An 18,631-nucleotide genomic window follows, 5' to 3' on the forward strand; every position below is an offset into this window, starting at 1 on the left:
CACCAGTATTGTGAATGGCACACAGTAGGTGGATGCCCTGTAACAGCTTTTGCATTGGGGCACAGGAGTTACAAGTTAGGGTCCTCTTACACGGTCCGACATGGCTCGTGTAAACGAGCGCTGATCAACGAGACAGCTCGTTGATCGGTGCACGCTTGCTCCTTTCACAAGGAGCTATGTTTAAGGATGAATGATTATTACTACGATCATTCGTTCCAATGCATTTCCACCATGTCGGTTTACACAGGGAGATGTTCTGCCGGCAACGATAATGTTTTCTGCTGTTTTCTGCTGCATAAACGATACGATCAACATTAAAATGAGCATCTGCTCATCCATCAGCTGATCATTAACCTGTTTACACAAGGCAATGATTAGGCACAGGCATTCACATGAACACTCCTTTGCCCGATAATTGGCCTGTGTAGAGTTACAAGTTTTTGGCCGGTGCAACGAGCGCCGATCAATGAGACAGCTCGTTGATCGGCGCTCGTTTGCGTCTTTCACAAGGAGCTAGTACGGGGATGAGGGCTCGTTACTCCAATTGCTCGTCCCCATACATTATTATCATGCCGGCAGCACATCTCCCTGTTTACACAGGGAGATGTGCTGCCGAGAACTATACTGTTTTGCACTTTTAAAATGATACGTTCAGCTGATGAACGAGTTTTTGCTCGTTCCTCTGCTGATCGTTGCCATGTTTACACAGGGAAGTTATTGGGAACGAGCGTTCTTTGAACGCTTGTTTGTCAGATAATTGGCCAGTGTAAAAGAGCCTTTAAAGGGCCTTTGCACCTCTGGGTAAACATACTTTAAAGAGGTTATCTCAACTAAGCAACTCCTTTTTGACAGGAAGCTGATTGCTACAGGTCCAGCTCCTAAAACCCCTAGCAATAATCTGATATCAGGGGAAGTCATAGTCCTCCAAATCCTACCCCTGCAGCAGCACCCCTGGGGCAACCATGTGTAACGCATGGCCAGGCCAAAGTGCACCAGATCAGGAGTTGGGGATCAGGGTCCCCCTCTTTTGGTCTGCATTCTGTCCTCCTCTTTGTGTCTGTCTAGTTTAATTGTTTTCCCTTACTCGACATTTGTCGCTATAGGGCTGCTGCATTTATTGTTCAAGCACTTGCACTTTGCTGTATTTACTCATGTATTTTTTTTCTATAGGGGTTTTTTAGTATTTGTGTGGAGATCCTTGTATCATGGGTTTGTCGTTCCATGTTATATTCTATATTTTATCTTGTATCTAATAAAGATGTTATATTTTGCATTATACTGGGTTTCCTGCCTGTATTTTATGATAGCAGATCAGGAGCTGTTCTATCTCACCTTCTCTTCACTCTGGCTAATCGAGGGGGTCCTGAGTGTAAAACCCCCAACATGACATCTATATGCCTTAATAGGGTATACAAACCAGGGTTGTCTTGAGAAAGCCCCTTTCATTTTTTTTATATTATTTATTTTTAGTAAGTGACAACACACCGCAAATAATATAATGAACCATTAATACAAAGCAAGACATTTCTGTTTTCTTCAAAATGTTTTTAATGGCAAAGCTTCACTTTAGGACTGCCTTTACAACTAGACATGCTATATTGTTTTCTTGTAGATTATCAAAACATTTATTCACACCTTCCTTCTACATTGACACGTAGATATACACTAATATAAAAAAAAATCATACAGAACGAAATATTGAAACCATAAAAAAACAATTGGATATAAAATACTGGAAATATTCAGCGTTTTATTGTAAAGCATATGAACCTGCTATGGTTGTGCTGTTTCCCAAATATTACGATGTAAAATCAACTAAAAAAGAAAATGACATAAATGAATGCAATTTGCAGCAGATAAATATAGTGGCATTTATGTGCAATTAGCTGGAAAAACACTTAAAACTTTTGTGAGGGCAGCACCGCTGAGTTGTATTCTATTTTAAAAGAAAACTAATGTGAAGGAAAGTTGAAATTAAAAGTTGAAATTAAAAATAATAATATTAAAGGATATCATTAAACCTTGTGTGTCAATCTCAAAAGAACCTCAGAAGTCATGACAAGCAAAAGAAAAGAAAAAGCAAGTACCATGATAGTGCCAGAGCAGTATACATAGGCCATGACACTTCTATAGGTACCATGATTAAATGGGGGTGGGGGGGGTGCTATACAGGTGCACCACTAAGTAATGATCCTTTTGACCCCTAGAGTTTGGAAACCCATTACCAATCCCTCTGTGTCAGGTGCTAAAACATTACTAAATAAACCGCCAACTCGCAGAGAGATCAGGGGCACAAACTATCACCATTTTGATTTTGTATAGTTATAGTCTTCGCTGCACTTGCCCTTTTAAAAGAAGCAGGACATTCATTTAGGGGTTAACAAGCATCTCATTGCTTACATATGTACACAAAACCGCTTCTATGATCCCCATATTTCATATTAGGCATCACTTAATAGTGATTATTAAAGCCTCCCGACCTCGATGGTTCAAATTAAAAGGAACCCCTATGGATGGGAAATAAATGTTTGCGCAAAGTTAGGGGAAGTATGTCGAAAAGAGATAAAATAATTCTGCCCTTGAGCCGTTTGGAATAGTTAGGAGTGAAAAAACAGTCAGGATTCTTATGGAGATACTTTTGATATTTACGCAATATGTCTTCATTTTCAGGCCCCTGCTGGGCGAGAATGCTGGAAGCTTGAGCTTGGACTGTAAATAGCATTTTGCTAACTCATGAATCTGTAAAAAAACAGGACACAAAACACCTTTGAAAGTTCTTTTGTACTTTAGTGTTCTTGGGGCTGCATCCGTACCATGCTATCTATGTTCTAGATATAGCTACAAATACAAGAGAATACAATGAAGCCAACCCTCCCAGAATTTCACAGAAGAAATCCAGAGATAAATGTCACTGTCAATGTTTAAGAAGACTAAAGCCTCATGCACATGACCGTAGTCATGTGCACAGCCGTGATTTTCAGGTCGGCCGGGGGCGGAGTGTCACCCACAAGCCGTGAGCAAATCGCGGGCCGTGCACATGGCCGCGGCCATTATTTGCTATGATCCTGGACCTCAGAACACGGCCGTAATAAGGCATGCCCGTTCTTTCTGCGGCCCAGGCTCCTGGGCCATGCACGGACCGCGGAAACCACGGTCGTGTGCATGGCTCCATAGGAATGAATGGGGCCGCAATTCTCCCGTGGATTTTCGGGGGAATTGCGGCCGCAAAAGCACGTTCGTGTGCATGGGGCCTAAGTGTTTCTCAGCAAGTCCCACTACAGTAAGGATCCAAGAATCTCGACAATCTTGCAGACACCAAGCCGGCTTAGCATGCTATGAAATATGTTAAAGCTTCTTAGCCTAACCTTACATGGGATTTTTTTTTTCCATAAACTAATGCCACATTTATGCATTCCTCTCACATGGTTCCAAATAATCCAGGCCAAGGTGGGCAAAGATGTCTTCTTCAGTTCTGGCTCTCAGAAAAATACGCTGCAAAACACACAAAAATAAAAACTAATTATTATCATACTGTAATTATACTGTTTATAATTGTATTTTACTTTATGAGTAGATCACAAGCAACATATTTTCATAACTAAACTCACTAAAGGTGGGTTTACATGAGCAGATGTCTGCCCATAAAGAGCGCCAATCGACATTAAAAAAAAGTTGACAAGAGACCGTTAAAGAGGCTCTGTCACCAGATTTTCAAACCCCTATCTCCTATTGCAGCAGATCGGCGCTGCAATGTAGATTACAGTAACGTTTTTTGTTTTTTTTTTCAAAAACGAGCATTTTTGGCCAAGTTATGACCATTTTTATATTTATGCAAATGAGCCTTTCTTATGTACAACTGGGCGTGTTTAAAGTTATGTCCAAGTGGGCGTGTATTATGTGCGTACATCTGGGCGTTTTTACTTGTTTTACTAGCTGGGCGTTGTGAATAGAAGTGTATGATGCTGACGAATCATCATCATCCACTTCTCTTCGTTACCACCCAGCTTCTGGCAGTTCAGACACACAGCGTGTCCTCACTCATCCGACGCGATGAAGTTCCTGTGGGAGGAAGTGAGTGATGTCACAGCGTGATCTCGCGAGAACACGCTGTGTGTCTCTGCACTGCCAGAAGCTGAGTGGTAACGAAGAGAAGTGGATGATGCTGATTCGTCAGCATCATACACTTCCATTCACAACGCCCAGCTAGTAAAACAAGTAAAAACGCCCAGATGTACACACACAATACACGCCCACTTGGACATAACTTTAAACACGCCCAGTTGTACTTAAGAAAGGCTCATTTGCATAAATATAAAAATGCTCATAACTTGGCCAAAAATGCTTGTTTTTGAAAAAAACATCACGTTACTGTTATCTACATTGCAGCGCCGATTTGTTGCAATAGGAGATAGGGGTTGCAAAATCTGGTGACAGAGCCTCATTAACAGGCCCTTTTACATGGATCAATGCTATTCTGCATGGGGATGAATGATCGTTAATAAGATAGTTTGGTCCCCATCAGTTTACGTCATTATCGGCACCAAATCCCCTGTCTACACTGGGAGATGTGCTGCCGACAAGTATGATTTCATAGTCTGCATAAACTATTTGATCAGACAACAAATAAGTATTTTAGTTGTATGTTGGCTGATCGCTGCTCTTTTTACACGGGCCAATAAGTGGCCGAACGAGCATTCTTAGAAACGATCAATACTGATTGTCGGCCTGTGTAAATGGGCCTTAAGGCTGGGGCTACACATAGACTCTTTGTAGCATGACAACCCATGTCTTCCCTATTAATATATTTGTATCACATACTTGCAACTTAGTTTATTCCTATGAACTGCAATTGTTGCATCACAGTCCATGTTGGAGCTGTAATGCTATAAATATCTATGTGTAGCCCCGTCCTAAAGACCGGTCTACCAGATGACTTCTAAATCTTTTTGTACTAGGGCCTCACCAGCCAGAACATGACCTGGGCCTCATCATTGCTTGACAACCATGCCAAAATTATAAATTAATCTCATTTCATATTTCGTGTCTTGAACCCAATATATCGTTATAATAAGCATAAAAGGAGTAAATTATATTGCTAAATCAAAATTGATGCAGCAAGAGAGTGGTCTGTGCAGCTTATGATCACTTCTGTTAAAACTTCCAACCCAGCTGTGCCTCACCAACAACTGGGGGGCATCCCACCAATAAGTCTTTCCTCACAGTTTGAGATGCCCTGGTCTACCGGATGCTCACCCACTTCACTAAGCAATGGCAATAAATGTCAATATTCATATGATTTAATTAATTTAATGATCTAATTCAGCAGGAATGAAGACATTTATTTTCTTCTTTTAGATAAGAACATCTTTATATTGCCGTATCAAAATTGAATTAGTGCATGCAACTGAATCCAGTATATGGCCCATCAAGAGACACAGCAGCAGGGAAGTCATTTGACCCTTCTGATGAATAGACGTGTCTCTGGTGAATAGATGTAAAGACTCTAAGAGTCAATGAGAGTCAATAACAAACTATTCAACTATGTAGACACACAGTTGTATACATCTGGGGTATCAGATTTGGCAGATCATTGCCCACTGAGCGGAAACCCTTAACGTGGGCTGAATTGCTCACTTAAATGTTAAATTCCTGTGCACTTGAATATTTCCTCTTTCACTTACATGAGTAGCTTTTTTTCTTTAGGTATCATGTATGGTTTTATGCTTAGATTCATTACTCTAGCACTGCTGTTGTATTATTGTTGGTGTATTTCAGCATACCCATTCAGGAACTTGACATGGAACTCTGAACCGGCACATAGTCGGCATTGCACTCTTCTATTGCCATTAAGTAAATCCATTTGACATTATTTTATGCATTCCTGTTTTACGTTCTTCATCCATATCGTGAAGGTGTTTATTTGATGATTACAATCAGTACTATTCTTTACGTCTTCCTAGTGGAGGAAGTAAATAATGAAATGTGTGTCTTCGTCTACATTTTTGCCATTTCAGAGCAGCATTCAAAGAACTTATAGCAAATCTCTAATCAGCATCAATCAAGCTTACATAAAATGCTTAAGAGCAGCTGGCACCCCCTTGTTTTCTCCGTGCCAATCAATTCTGTTATTTCAATGACTGCAAATAATGCTTCTGTGGCTGTAAACATGACCATTAACTACGCTTAGTGCAGAATAAATGCTTAGGGAAAGCTATGTGCTCTGATTTGTGGCTTCCTATATTTATATAATGACATTGATAATCAATAGCACTAAAACCCAGTAGCAGCAGAACCAAGGGCGCTTAAACCATCATTAATTGATGTATATGTTCTAATCATGGCTAATCAGAGCTTATAAAGAGAGCCGGATACATGAGAACTGTGCTTTGTATTCATGCTTCATCTCATATTATGAAAGCCAATGGTTATCCATTTGTTACCATTTTTTTTTTTTTAAAAAGTGATATTTAGAGAACTGTAACTTTAAATAGTTTATCTGGTTTAGAAAACTAATTTTCAAGTACCCTATTAGCTAATTCTGAGTTAATAGCTGGTGGGTTGTGGCGTTAGGATCATTAAAAAGAGAGTCTTATGCTATGGAGGAACGGATACCTATGAGCGTTACATGGATAACTCATTGATTTCAATAGGAGCTGTGTAATACTTTCTTTTTCCAGTGGTGGCACTCCAGGGGAATTGAACAATTGCTGCTGGATTCCTCGTAATATTACAACTTATCACTATAGGTCTGATCACAGGACACCCCGTGATTGTCTTAGCATCAAGGAACCCTTCTAACAATACTATGGGGCAAATTTACTAATACTGTCTGAGATTTAGACAGCGTAAACTTAGACCCGGCAGTTAGAAGATGCATCACATTTATCATAGTGTTGCAAGCTGTATGATAAATTTGGCGAATCTAGCTAGACACATTAGACACTTTTCTCTTCCTCATATTACCTCTTGGTTGACTTAGTTTACACCAGTTTTTAGGGAAAAATATTGCCGCAATTTTGGTGCAGGGCAGCGCATTTTAAACAGTGTCCCCTTATCACCTAGACCACACCCCATGTCAAATGATGCGCCAAAGTTGATAAATGGGGCACACGCCATGTGCACCGGAATTCTGGCTAAATTTGGGCATAACTAAACTAGTGACAGAGTCTCTTTAAGCTTAGTTCCCTAGCTGATCGGGGGGGGGTGCCCCTCAGGCCCTAATGCCCAAATGATCAGTCCTCATCTGTAATACACAGTTCTCCATTTGAGTTTGCTGCCTCTTCCACGTCGTTATGACACAAGTGCACCGCCAATACATATTTTGGGAGGTGTGTGATTTAGAACTCCAATTCAAAACGCAAATTTAAGGGCAAATATTTCACGACATGCAGTTGTCCTAGCGTAATGAAAGCTATCAACTCTACACTGGACCCATAAAATAGAAGGATGCATGAAAGAAAGGGTAGTGTTCCCTATTGCATTTGTTATTTTAATCTTCATCCATTCTCTGGACTTTAAATCAATGGACATATTGCTAAAAATAAGCCAAATTATGCTCAATGGTGTGGCTAGAGTCAAGCACAGGCTGTGACTGAAGGAAAAAAAGTTTTAATAAAAAGAAAGAGCAGAAGATGGCTTTGACTTCAGTGGTTATCTTGCTTTTTGTTGCCGGTTACTGCTGTGTCCAATCAGAAAACAACTCGGAAATCTTAGATTTTCTGATTAGACCCAGCGTGTGTCAAAAAGCAGCTGTATAAAAAACACTACATAGCTGGCAGATGTCCTGTGTTTTTTTTTTTTTCTTCTATCATTTCCAATCTTCAATATTAAATTTCTCTAATTTTAACTATAAAGGCAAATTCTGTTACCTTCATATTTGGAGCATCAAATTATGTAAAACTTGGTGCATTTAAGAAGTGCTTCACTTATGAAGCAGAGAACAAAGGCCACCTTGCTAATGATTCTTCCACACAAAAATGATCATGGAATGGAGATCAAGCACAGCTTGTTACTGACACAGCTTCAATCAGAATGAAATGTATACAGGGGCAAGGACATCCACCATAGTCAGTGAGCTTACAGTCCAAATGGTGCTCTAGCCCTGGGCTCTGCTGCTTCTGTGTCAGGGAAACTTGTTGGAAAAGAAGTTGTGATCTGGATATTGCTATTAAGTCCAGATCACTGGCCTTTAATTATAATGCATGACTATATTTATGCAAATTGATTGATTTTAATAAGTAGGTTTGGTGGAGATTTAGAATGTTATACCAGGAGAAAAGTTGACAGATCTAATCTAGCTCCTCCTAAATTGCCCACACAGAGTTCCAAACAGCGTAATTTCAGTGGTGTACATTGAAAAGACGGGGCCCCATAGCAAAGATAAAAATGCTCTTGCCATTTAGGAGCCAATTTTTCCCATCCAGGACAGAAAGACCTCTTAGCCCTTTTCTTGAGCCTTGGGAAAATTTCCTACCCCCCCTGGAGAGAGGACTACTGCACAGGTTCTTTCCACCCAGCAACAAATGGTATAGGACCAACCAAAACTAGGCCCCTCTATCCAAAGGCCCTATAGCAGGCACGTGGTATGTCTGTATGGTATGTTCGCCCCTGCATCATTTATATGTGGTATGAATTTAAAGTGAATGGAGAAAGTTGTAATACTATGCACAGCCGGTACAAATGTGAGGGCGTTGTGCAGTATGGAGCTGTGGGAGGGATGAAGGAGAAGCAGCACTTGCCGGAGATCCAACAAACAGCTGATCGACAGGGATGCCGAGAGTCTGACCACCATGGATCAGATATTGATGGTATATCCTGAAAATATCAATTTTATATCATGGGATAATTCCTAACTGTGCGTTCAAAAAGTAGCTCCATTTTGGATCTATGCAAAACCTAAACATGTTCCAAAGTTAGCTCCAAATAGGGTTGTCTTCTGCTGAACCTTAGGGGCCGATTATTGTTGCATAGCCTGGGCCCGCTAGAGGATTCTCGGGTAATGTGGTGGTTTGACATTGGATTCAACAAGGTCCCCTCTATAGCATTCAGCAATAGATGATACTTGCATTATAAAGTCTGTAGTATCAAATCTAAAATCTGAAAATAAGTTATTCCTTTCAACTTGTCAGGATTCTGAATGGAAATGTATAATGTTATTCAAATGATTTTCTATCTTGATGTTTGTAATTAGCATTACTGTCGCTTTCATCATATCAAACATTGCACTGATCTTTATAAAGAACTGATCTCTACAGAGGAGCCCCTGAGAATATACATAGTCTATAGTCTGAACGGTTTAATTACCATAACATGTAAAGACGCCTTATGACTTGAAAAGTTACCAGCATTCAAGAATACCAGAATCTAATATGATGTTTATGGGTCACTCCATATATAAAGTAACTAAGGCAGAAGCATACAGTAGCTTGAAACTCCCGGGCCATGATCCACATTTGTACCAAACCCTCCAACCATCATATGAGTTCACACTTTCAGTGTCTCATCTGGACAACCTCTTCTTAGAATTTAGCCGCACAAACGATAAACTGATTGTCATGGACTCTGCTTTTCTAATCTCAGACGATCAGCTCATATATCACCGGGTTAAGCTCTGCGTAGTCACTCCTTCTCTTTTGTAGCACCCGATAATACATAATCATTCAAATGCATATTCCTATCTAGGTATATAGAAAGCGGTCGTCTCACCTGGAGCAGAGCTACACAACATTTTTCAATTTATATCTAGATATAATCTACTATATAAAACTATGCATCTTTGCAAATATTTAGATTTACCTGTATTTTACTTATATTGAGTTACATTAACCTATGCACACCATGTTCACAATGTACTCCACTTTTTTGGCGCCATTTGTAACAGAAATCTGGCGTATTTAGTCAACTACCAGAGAAACATAATGGGCCCCAATTGTCCAGTAGATAACAAGCCCATTTGGAAATGACTTTGGAGCCAGTCGCTTGCCAATAGGATCTATTACTTATGGGATGATTCACAAATAACCTATTGAACATTATTCATGATATGTAATGTGTGGGCAATGATAACAACAAAGATTACGATGCACTTACACATGGATTTGTAAATGTTGTGTGTAGATGGAGGGTGGACCTTCAGAATAATTTACTTTAGTGACCCAATGAACCCCAGTCTGACACCAAGATATCATATGTCCATAGGGAAGAGGAGCTTGTAATTGAGTTTGACTTTTATTTGTCATGATCTAACTGTCCCTTATTATTGCTCCAACTCACACCAGCCATTTAACCAGTGGCGGATTAATTGTACTATTGGCTCTGAGCTGTTACTAAAGCTCTTCTCTGAGCTGTTACTAAAAGCTCTTTCATCAATTGCCTTTCCTTATTCCATTCATCCTACTTACCTATGCTCTACTGAGTGGCACTGCACAGTGTCTCCCTGCTCTCTCCCTCGCTGAACGTCAGGAGGTTTCCTTCCCCTCTGTGGCAGGCCATTGCTTTTATGGCGCACGGTGCCACTAAGTGCTGTTGCCAGTACATCACTGATACTCTGCTTATGTCCCCACGGTGTACACTACGGGGGTTTGGGCAGCAATGGGGCCCACAGGAACCTCAGACTCCCTGGGAGCCTTGGACCCCGGGTGGCCACCCAGAACGGACATATTATAATCTTCCATTGAGTTTAACACTAAAGACAACATTGGACAGGATCTTCAAATTTCTAGGAGAGGATACGTTCTCAGCACATTTCCCCAAGAGGTGTACTTGGGTTCATCAGGGGACATAGGTGGACCCTAGTCTTGTGGTCACAAATATTGGTGGACACTAGTATTGTGGTCATAAATACAGATGGACACCAGTCCTGTGGTCACAATTACGGGTGCACACCAATTTTATGGTAACAATTAACTGTTTTGATGGTCTGGAGCTTATGGCTACCATAACTAGTAAGATTTCCCCAATATAATGCAATTCCACAATATGAAGTTAAAAATGCATTCCAGGTAGAACTTCACTTACTTACCTACACAGCTTGTTCCATTGTACCTTAAGGGTTACACAATCAATTTACTACCAAAACAATATTTCAGACGGGATCCTTCAAAAATTAAAGCATTTCCGAAGAACACTAGCTGTACAGAAATGATACACTGTGTTAATATGGACAAAGCGGATTTGAAAGGAATTTTTAATAAGACCTGGAAGAGCAGCCACAGTCTCTTGCAGGCTTGAAAGATGCACAGTTATTAAATGTAATTTATGCCGTCAGCCCAAAGCTATCTTCTTTCAGCCTAAGGATGGGAAAAAAATATATTGAGAAATAAATGGAACACTGTAAGTAAAAACTTGAACTTAGACCCTGCTCCATTTTCTAAACTATAACAATTTGTTGAACGCTAAAATATTGGACAAGCATAAAGAAAGCTGTAAAAAAATAAATGGTTTTAGCTACAGGGGAGCCATTGTACGAGTCACATAGAGGAGCATTGAGGTTTTTTTTTTTCTTTTTACTTAAGCGATTATGTATTATGCTAAACAAGTCTATGACTTATGTTTAGAACTAGTAATGTGTAGGCATTGTAATCTTTTCTGCGCAGTGTTCCCAAAGCCTGATTATCATATTTATTGTCTTTTTCTACATATATTCTTCAGACTCTGCATCATATGTTTTACCTTTATGAGCTTGTTCAATTAACTTCAAGGTTTCAACGAGTCCACTAAAAAGGAAAAATTGTAGCGAATTGAAATAACTGAACCATTATTTATTTTTATTAGATAAATAATGAAATGCAAACTTCTGAAAGACAGACGAGATTGCAATAACCATTGAAAAAACTAATCCACAATTATAATTTTTTAGCGTGAGAGCACTTCTAATAGTTTCTAGGTTGTGAAGGAGATGTCAAATAGTTACCTTGTATAACACCTAAATTATACATGTGATAAACAACATATTGGTGGAAGCCCAGATATCAAGATTGGGGGGGGGGGGGGTGGAATATAGGGATTCTTAATTTCCATTATAAATGGAAGATGTCCATTTACACAAATGAGCGTTAAGGCCCCTTTACACCGGCCAATTATATGGCATACTAGCGTTCTTGTAAGCGTTCGTTCCCGATCATTGCCCGGTGTAAACAGGGCAACAATCAGCCAATGAATGAGCAAATGCTCGTCCATTGTCTGATCGCATTGCTTGTGCAGCAGAAAATATTATCGTTGTCGGCAGCATATCTCCCTGTGTAAACAGAGAAACATGCTGCCGACATGATAGAAATGTATGGGGACGAGCGCTTGTTAAATAAAAATTACACTTTTAGTTTTGAAAAACAGAGGTTAATAGACAGCAGACTATTCGCTTACATGTTTCAGGCAGCACATTCCCTTAGTCATAGCATAATTAGAGGACAGATACTTGTGTACAAATACCCACAGGGAACCCCTACCAGTCATGTAATAAAGTATCAAAATGAAAAAAACATCTCAAGTATCAAACTTTAAAAACAACAAAAAATATTCTTAAGACTGTATATTTCTATAGGATCATATAATTGATTCTATTCTATTTTAGTAATGCAGAATCAGATCACGTTTATAGTTAAGACCATTAGTGATACTATTGGATACTATTGAGATCACAGATGTAACTTCCATTCATTTCACTGGAGAAGTGAACAAGCGTGCACTGATTTCTTCACCTAAATCGTAGACCAGATCAGGACTGAGACCCATTTTGGTAATAATGTGAAAATCGCACCAGGTCCCTTATGCTTCAAAGGGCCCAATGATCCCTATGCCACATCAAAGAACACCAATAGTAAAAAATAGCACATGATAGTTGGGGGATTCAATTACAGATTTGGCATCAAGGCCTAGGAGCTTTAAGTTATGCCTCTGTTTGTATGGGGAGTGAATATGCATGCACAGCCGCATCTTTACATAAACCACAAACTGGGTCACAACAAAGACCCATTTGGGAGCCATCATGGGACAATTGCAACTGAGCCCTGGTTCCTCAGGGGGCTCTACAGAGAATACCAATATTATAAATGGCACATGATACTTGGGGGGCCCAGCTACAGGTCCACTTGATGAATCATGGAACAATCCTTAAATCTAGTAGTTTGTGATGATTTTAGGAAAGTGTTATGTGCATGATGATGAGCAGAAAATATAATTATTTGGTATTATAAAATACAAATCTAGAATATATAGTTTAACCGAGATTAATTTGCTAGTTCAATAATCTCCAACAATTCTGCTAGATAATGTTAAGGCTTCTGTTGTTATATCTGAACAGTGGTGGTTGAAAGTAAATGTATGTTATTGCTTATAAATAATTTGAATAAGGACCGTGCATAATGAGAATATTTATGGTGATATTGAAAGGAAACATCTCAATATTAAGAGGCCTGTACTCAGAAGGTTCTGTCCATAAAATATGATAGTTACTGCTTACATACAGTACCAGAAAATGACAAATTTAGCTGAGTTGAGTTTGTGCAATTTTTTAATTTTGCACAATTCGCCATGATAGCATGGCTATCTGTGGTTTTACATAGCACTGCAGTTTTGGCTTCTAAATTGTATCTTGTTTTGCTTCCCTGTGTCCCCCTTGGTGCTCCTAATCTGTGCCGCTGGAAGCGGGCTCTGAGCAGAATTAGTCTCTATCACCCCCTGGCAGCTGACAACGTAATCCCTTCTAAAGGTACTTGCACACGGCCCGATGTGAGCCATGAAAATGAGCGTCAATGAACGATACAGCACGCCAATCGTCATTCATTTGCTCCCTTTACAAGGAGCAATAATCGGTAATGTATGGGGAGGAACAATCGTTTCTACGATCGTTCGTCCCCATATATTTGCATCATGTTGGCAGCACATCTTTCTGTTTATAAAGGGGGATGTGCTGCTGACTAGCGCCAATTTTATTGGCCACATAAAAGAGCTGATCATCCAATGAACGAACGCTGAGAGCAGATGTTAACCATGATAGTTATCAGTTGGGTCTTCTTAATGAGGTCGCTACAGTGATATGGATCGGGGTTTGTGGTATGACCTTGAGCTTGAATAAAACTGTTTGCATGTTTTTATTTGTTGGAGGTTGTGGGGAGTTTATAGAGAAATAGGGATTCATAACAGGTAACGGTCAAACGAAGAATCCCTCTTCTCTTTGTTTTGATCCTTCCCTGACAAGCAGGGAATAAAGATATTTCTATTGGCTGCTCTACATTGAAAGATAAGTAAAGCAAAGTATGTGTTACTTATGAAAGTCATATCATTCATTTTCTACTATGGTGAGGAATGGGGCATGAGTATGGCTTGATGTGTTCTAACAGGGGTATAGCTGTAAAGGATTGCAGAGGTAAGGCAAGTGAAGATCACCTCTGTCAGTATTTTTGTTGTCACTTTTTTAATACTATTTAAAGCAGATCTGTCACCTTAATATGCTGCCGTAGGTAAGGGCATCATATTACAGGTGCATGTCCATTCTCCTAATAGCCAAAACTCCACAAAGAAATATTGTGCCCTTTGGCTAATAGGAGCGAACAGAGAATACTCCGGACTCATAGTTATGAGTCAGGTGAATTCATGAGGAGAGCGCTCCCTCGTCTACTCACAGTGATTGACGGCTGGCTTCTGTGTATCTGCATACACAGTCAACCATAAATTACTGTGAAGAGGGCGGGGTAGGCAAGGAAACATTCATCAGATTTTGCATAAATGAGGTTGTGCTGATTAATGCTCATTAACACTCGAAAACCTCCAATTTGTACTCCGATTTTATATACATTTGTAAATATGAAGCTATAGTTTCCACACATTAAGCATCCTATATTTGACCTTCACTGGATCAGGCCACCAATTGGTGAAATCTATGTGTCAATGAATAATGAATATTAGATAAAGATATTATTTTATTAGTTATTTCTATTACTTGTTACTAATTTTGACATTTTATTAGAACTTTAATTATAGGAAGCTTGCAGATACTCATTAAGCTTTATGTGCATTTCCATTATTGCTAATAAGTTATCTTTCCCTGTGCTAACATATTATCCTGGTGACAGGTGCAAATGGGCTCTGTGATAAATGGTTATCTAAGTAATTCTTTAATTATCTTGCCTGACTGATTATGAGTTCACCTGTTTATTAAACCTGAGGTATTTCGTAACATTTGATTTGAATAAATTATAAAGTTCTAAGTTGTTGAACACAAGATAAAAATATACCAATGTGTGTTGGAAGGTGGGGAAAAATCTTTAGATTATAGTGATGGTGTAATTAACCAACATTGACTTCAAGGTTCTGCTCAGGTGCACAACCGTCATGGAGACAGTGGTATTGACACTGGGCCAGCAGAAGGTGGTGTGCACCCACCTAGTCACCAAGGGACTTGACTTTGGGATACTCCAGGGAGCGGAGTCTAAGGGAATCTCTGGTCTTTACCCTTTAAAACCAGTACAGGGATCTGAACATTGCTGCAGGGAAATCCCAGGTCACAACCCCCAGAGTAGTCTCCCTTGGTGTCGACTGACGTAACAGGTGTTTGGTGTTCTGATATGGAATAATATCAGGGAAGGAGGCAGAGGTTCGTGACGGGTAACAAAGCAAAAGGTTTAACTAACTCAGGAATTAGTCAACGTGTTACAAACAAAGATGGACGAATAGATTCCTCACAAATCTAATTAGGTCCGGATTTTCCAAAAGTTTGGGATTTGACAATTTCCAAAACTTTTGACGTTTGTGGCACACAAATCGCGGCAAAATGGCAGCCATCGTGAGATGGACATGGGCCAAATTTTATAAACTAACAAATAAACCAAATAAGATGCTGAATTCCAAACTGAGAGCCTGCCAGCATCTGATTATGGTTTATCAACTTAAAGATTCCTCAGGACACCTATACTTCAACTCCAATATTTAGAACCAATTTTGAGCATTTTACCACTAAGTATATTCTCCCTCTGTACTAGTAATTACAGCGAATATTACCTCCATCGTTTCCCAACTACATATACCGGTATTAGAGACTGCAAAATCTCAACAACTAAACAAGGATATCTCAGATATGTTCATCTTGCTATTAGCTCACTTAAAAACAGAAAAGCCGTAGGCCGTGATGGGCTACCGGCCCCTACTATAAATAATTCAGAATGATTCAAGTACCCCATATTAAAAACTTATGTAACCATGTAGTCCAGGGTGGCCCATTACCACCAGACATGAACACTGCTTTAATTACTGTTGTACCAAAATGCAATAAAGACCATACAACTCCCAAAAACTGTTGTCCCATATCCCTTCTCAAAATTGATCTCAAACTACTCACATGCATACTAGCTTCACATCTTAATAAGTTCCTCCCAGCATTGGTACATTCGGTACAAGTGGGCTTTGTCCCTGGAAGGCAGGACTCCTGGCAATGTCCTTAAGCAATATAATATCATTACTTGGGCCAACTCAAGCTCTCATCCCCTTTTCCTTCCCGCCCATTGACAGCCTTTCCTGATTCTATTCGTACCAAGTGCTTCAAACCATGGGCATTTCCAGACCCTTTTTACTAGCTCTCTAATGTCTTTATTCCAAATCCGCTTCGTCTTAAACTATCAACTGATTACCCATCCCCTATTGCCATACACAGAGAAATAAGACAAGGTTGCCCACTTTGCTCTGCACTATTTGCCCTTGAAATTGAGTCATGGGCTATTATGATATGCACAAGCCCTAACATTTCAGTTGTGGCAATAAGGGGTCAGGAATGCAAAATCCATTTACTTTTGGATGAAATTTTTCTCACTCCCACTAAACCATTAACAACACTCCCTAAACTCACACAGATCCAATGATCTTTTGCCAGGATATACAATTTGAAAAATATCATAAAACCACTTCTGTAATGTCCCTTCTCATACTCGAAAACTGATAAAGCTAAATTTTGGTTTCTAGTTAAGAGACTATTATATATCTTATTTAGGGAATATTTTATCTTAAACTATTGATTCTAAAATGGTTAAAGACCTAGAATCATGGAATGATCCTATATTATCCTGTTTCGGTAGAATCCACTAGCTGAAAATGATAACATGGCCCATTGTACTTTATTACTTTAGAAACCTTCCCACATCAGTGCCAGCATCAGCCCCCAAAAAATAACAACAGGTAGTAATAATTTGTTTCATTAAGCAGGAAAACTGCCCTGTATTGCTAAAACCATGTACCTGCACAAACAGGTAGGAGGATTAACCATCCTGATTCTATGTAAATACTACCTTACTATCCAACTATCCGAGAAATTCTCTATCCATAATAGAGAAGAACCACTCTGAAGTAATATCTTACTGCTCATGTTTCCCTTCGGGCCTTGATATGGTCCCCCAATTTACCAATATCTCAATTAGGTTAAGGGTCACTCATTGTATGACAGCTCTGGAGATGTATTAGAGTTTCATATAAGTTGCAGACCCCATTCTCCCCACTCCCCCTGCACTTTTACAGACTGATTTTGTCTGTTGGAAGAAAACTAGACTAAGGATCTTTAATGATTTTGTTAACCCAGAATATTCTCATCTCTAAATCTTCTCAAAGTTCATCAAAATTTTCCGTTTTTAAATTCCTAAATTCCAGTAAGATTGTGCCCTTACAGCGATGGGACAAAGGTTCTCTATCCTATATTTATAGATAACTGAAATCCTCCCTCTCAGCTAAGCTGGACTTTATGGTTGGGAAGTTGACCTAGGTGTTGCACTACCCATAACTCAATGGCACGAGTGCTGATAGCAAGGGTAACGGTCAGGTAACACTATTGAAATCTTCTCTAAAAGTACTCCATAGAACCTATATGGTTTCATCTAAAATGTACTAATTCTACATAGAAATCTCTCCTTTTTGTTTCAGAGGTTGTCAGGTAACAGGAACTACCTTCCATGTATGGTGATCTTGCCCAAAAATATTTTTGGAAATCTATAAGACATTTCATAAGTATTATATTTAATGTAGAAATCTCTGCATATTAGTTAACAACTTATCTTACCAACATCCACACTAAGTAACATTCAAGTATTCTTGACTCAGTTTCTACAGGCAAAATCGAATTTATCATATCTGGGTGTTTTCCAATATATCAAATGTTTCAGAAGAGTCAGATTGGACATATGGAATTGGGCCCTGGCAAAATCCATAATGAAAGTGTCCAGACACAACTGTATATGCCCGGCCATGTCTCCATTGGAAGTAGTTGGAGTTATGGACACCTATAAGCAGGGCCGCCATCAGGGGGGTATTAGGGGTAGTAGTGTAGGGGGCCCGGCCAAACTTAATTGATAGGGGGGCCCGGCAACTGCCGCAACTTGCCTTTGGTAGAAAAAAAAAAAAGGCCCCTGCAATGGGGCCTGTTTTTTTCACCAAAACAATGTCGTGAGCTGCGGGCCCCCCTCTCGTGAAAGACCGCCGTGAGCTGCGGGCCCCCCTCTTATCACCGCCGCGAAACACCGCCCGCTTGCGCGTGTACGAGCAAGCGCGCGCGCCCACGCGCGAACGACCAGGCGCGCCGCCGAGAGGGAGGCGGTGCGCTCGCAACACAAGATCTAGGGGGAAGGACAGCCACACTGGACAGCGGCGCAGTCTACTTACC

The 18,631-nt window shown here is 39.9% G+C and overlaps 1 protein-coding gene across 2 annotated transcripts in view; it reads right to left on the bottom strand.

Annotated features, from left to right (window-relative positions):
* Positions 1-3,377: 3,377 nt before the first annotated feature.
* DNTT (DNA nucleotidylexotransferase) overlaps positions 3,378-18,631 on the bottom strand; it is a 213,220-nt gene continuing 197,966 nt past the window's right edge. For both annotated transcript variants that reach the window (XM_075843235.1, XM_075843234.1), the window contains exon 11: positions 3,378-3,492. In XM_075843235.1, coding sequence (XP_075699350.1) covers positions 3,406-3,492 — 87 coding nt within the window. In that variant the 3' untranslated portion in view covers positions 3,378-3,405. The remainder of the gene's footprint in view (positions 3,493-18,631) is intronic.

This window comes from Rhinoderma darwinii, chromosome 11 (genome assembly GCF_050947455.1).
Source record: "Rhinoderma darwinii isolate aRhiDar2 chromosome 11, aRhiDar2.hap1, whole genome shotgun sequence".
Classification (NCBI taxonomy): Eukaryota; Metazoa; Chordata; class Amphibia; order Anura; family Rhinodermatidae; genus Rhinoderma; species Rhinoderma darwinii.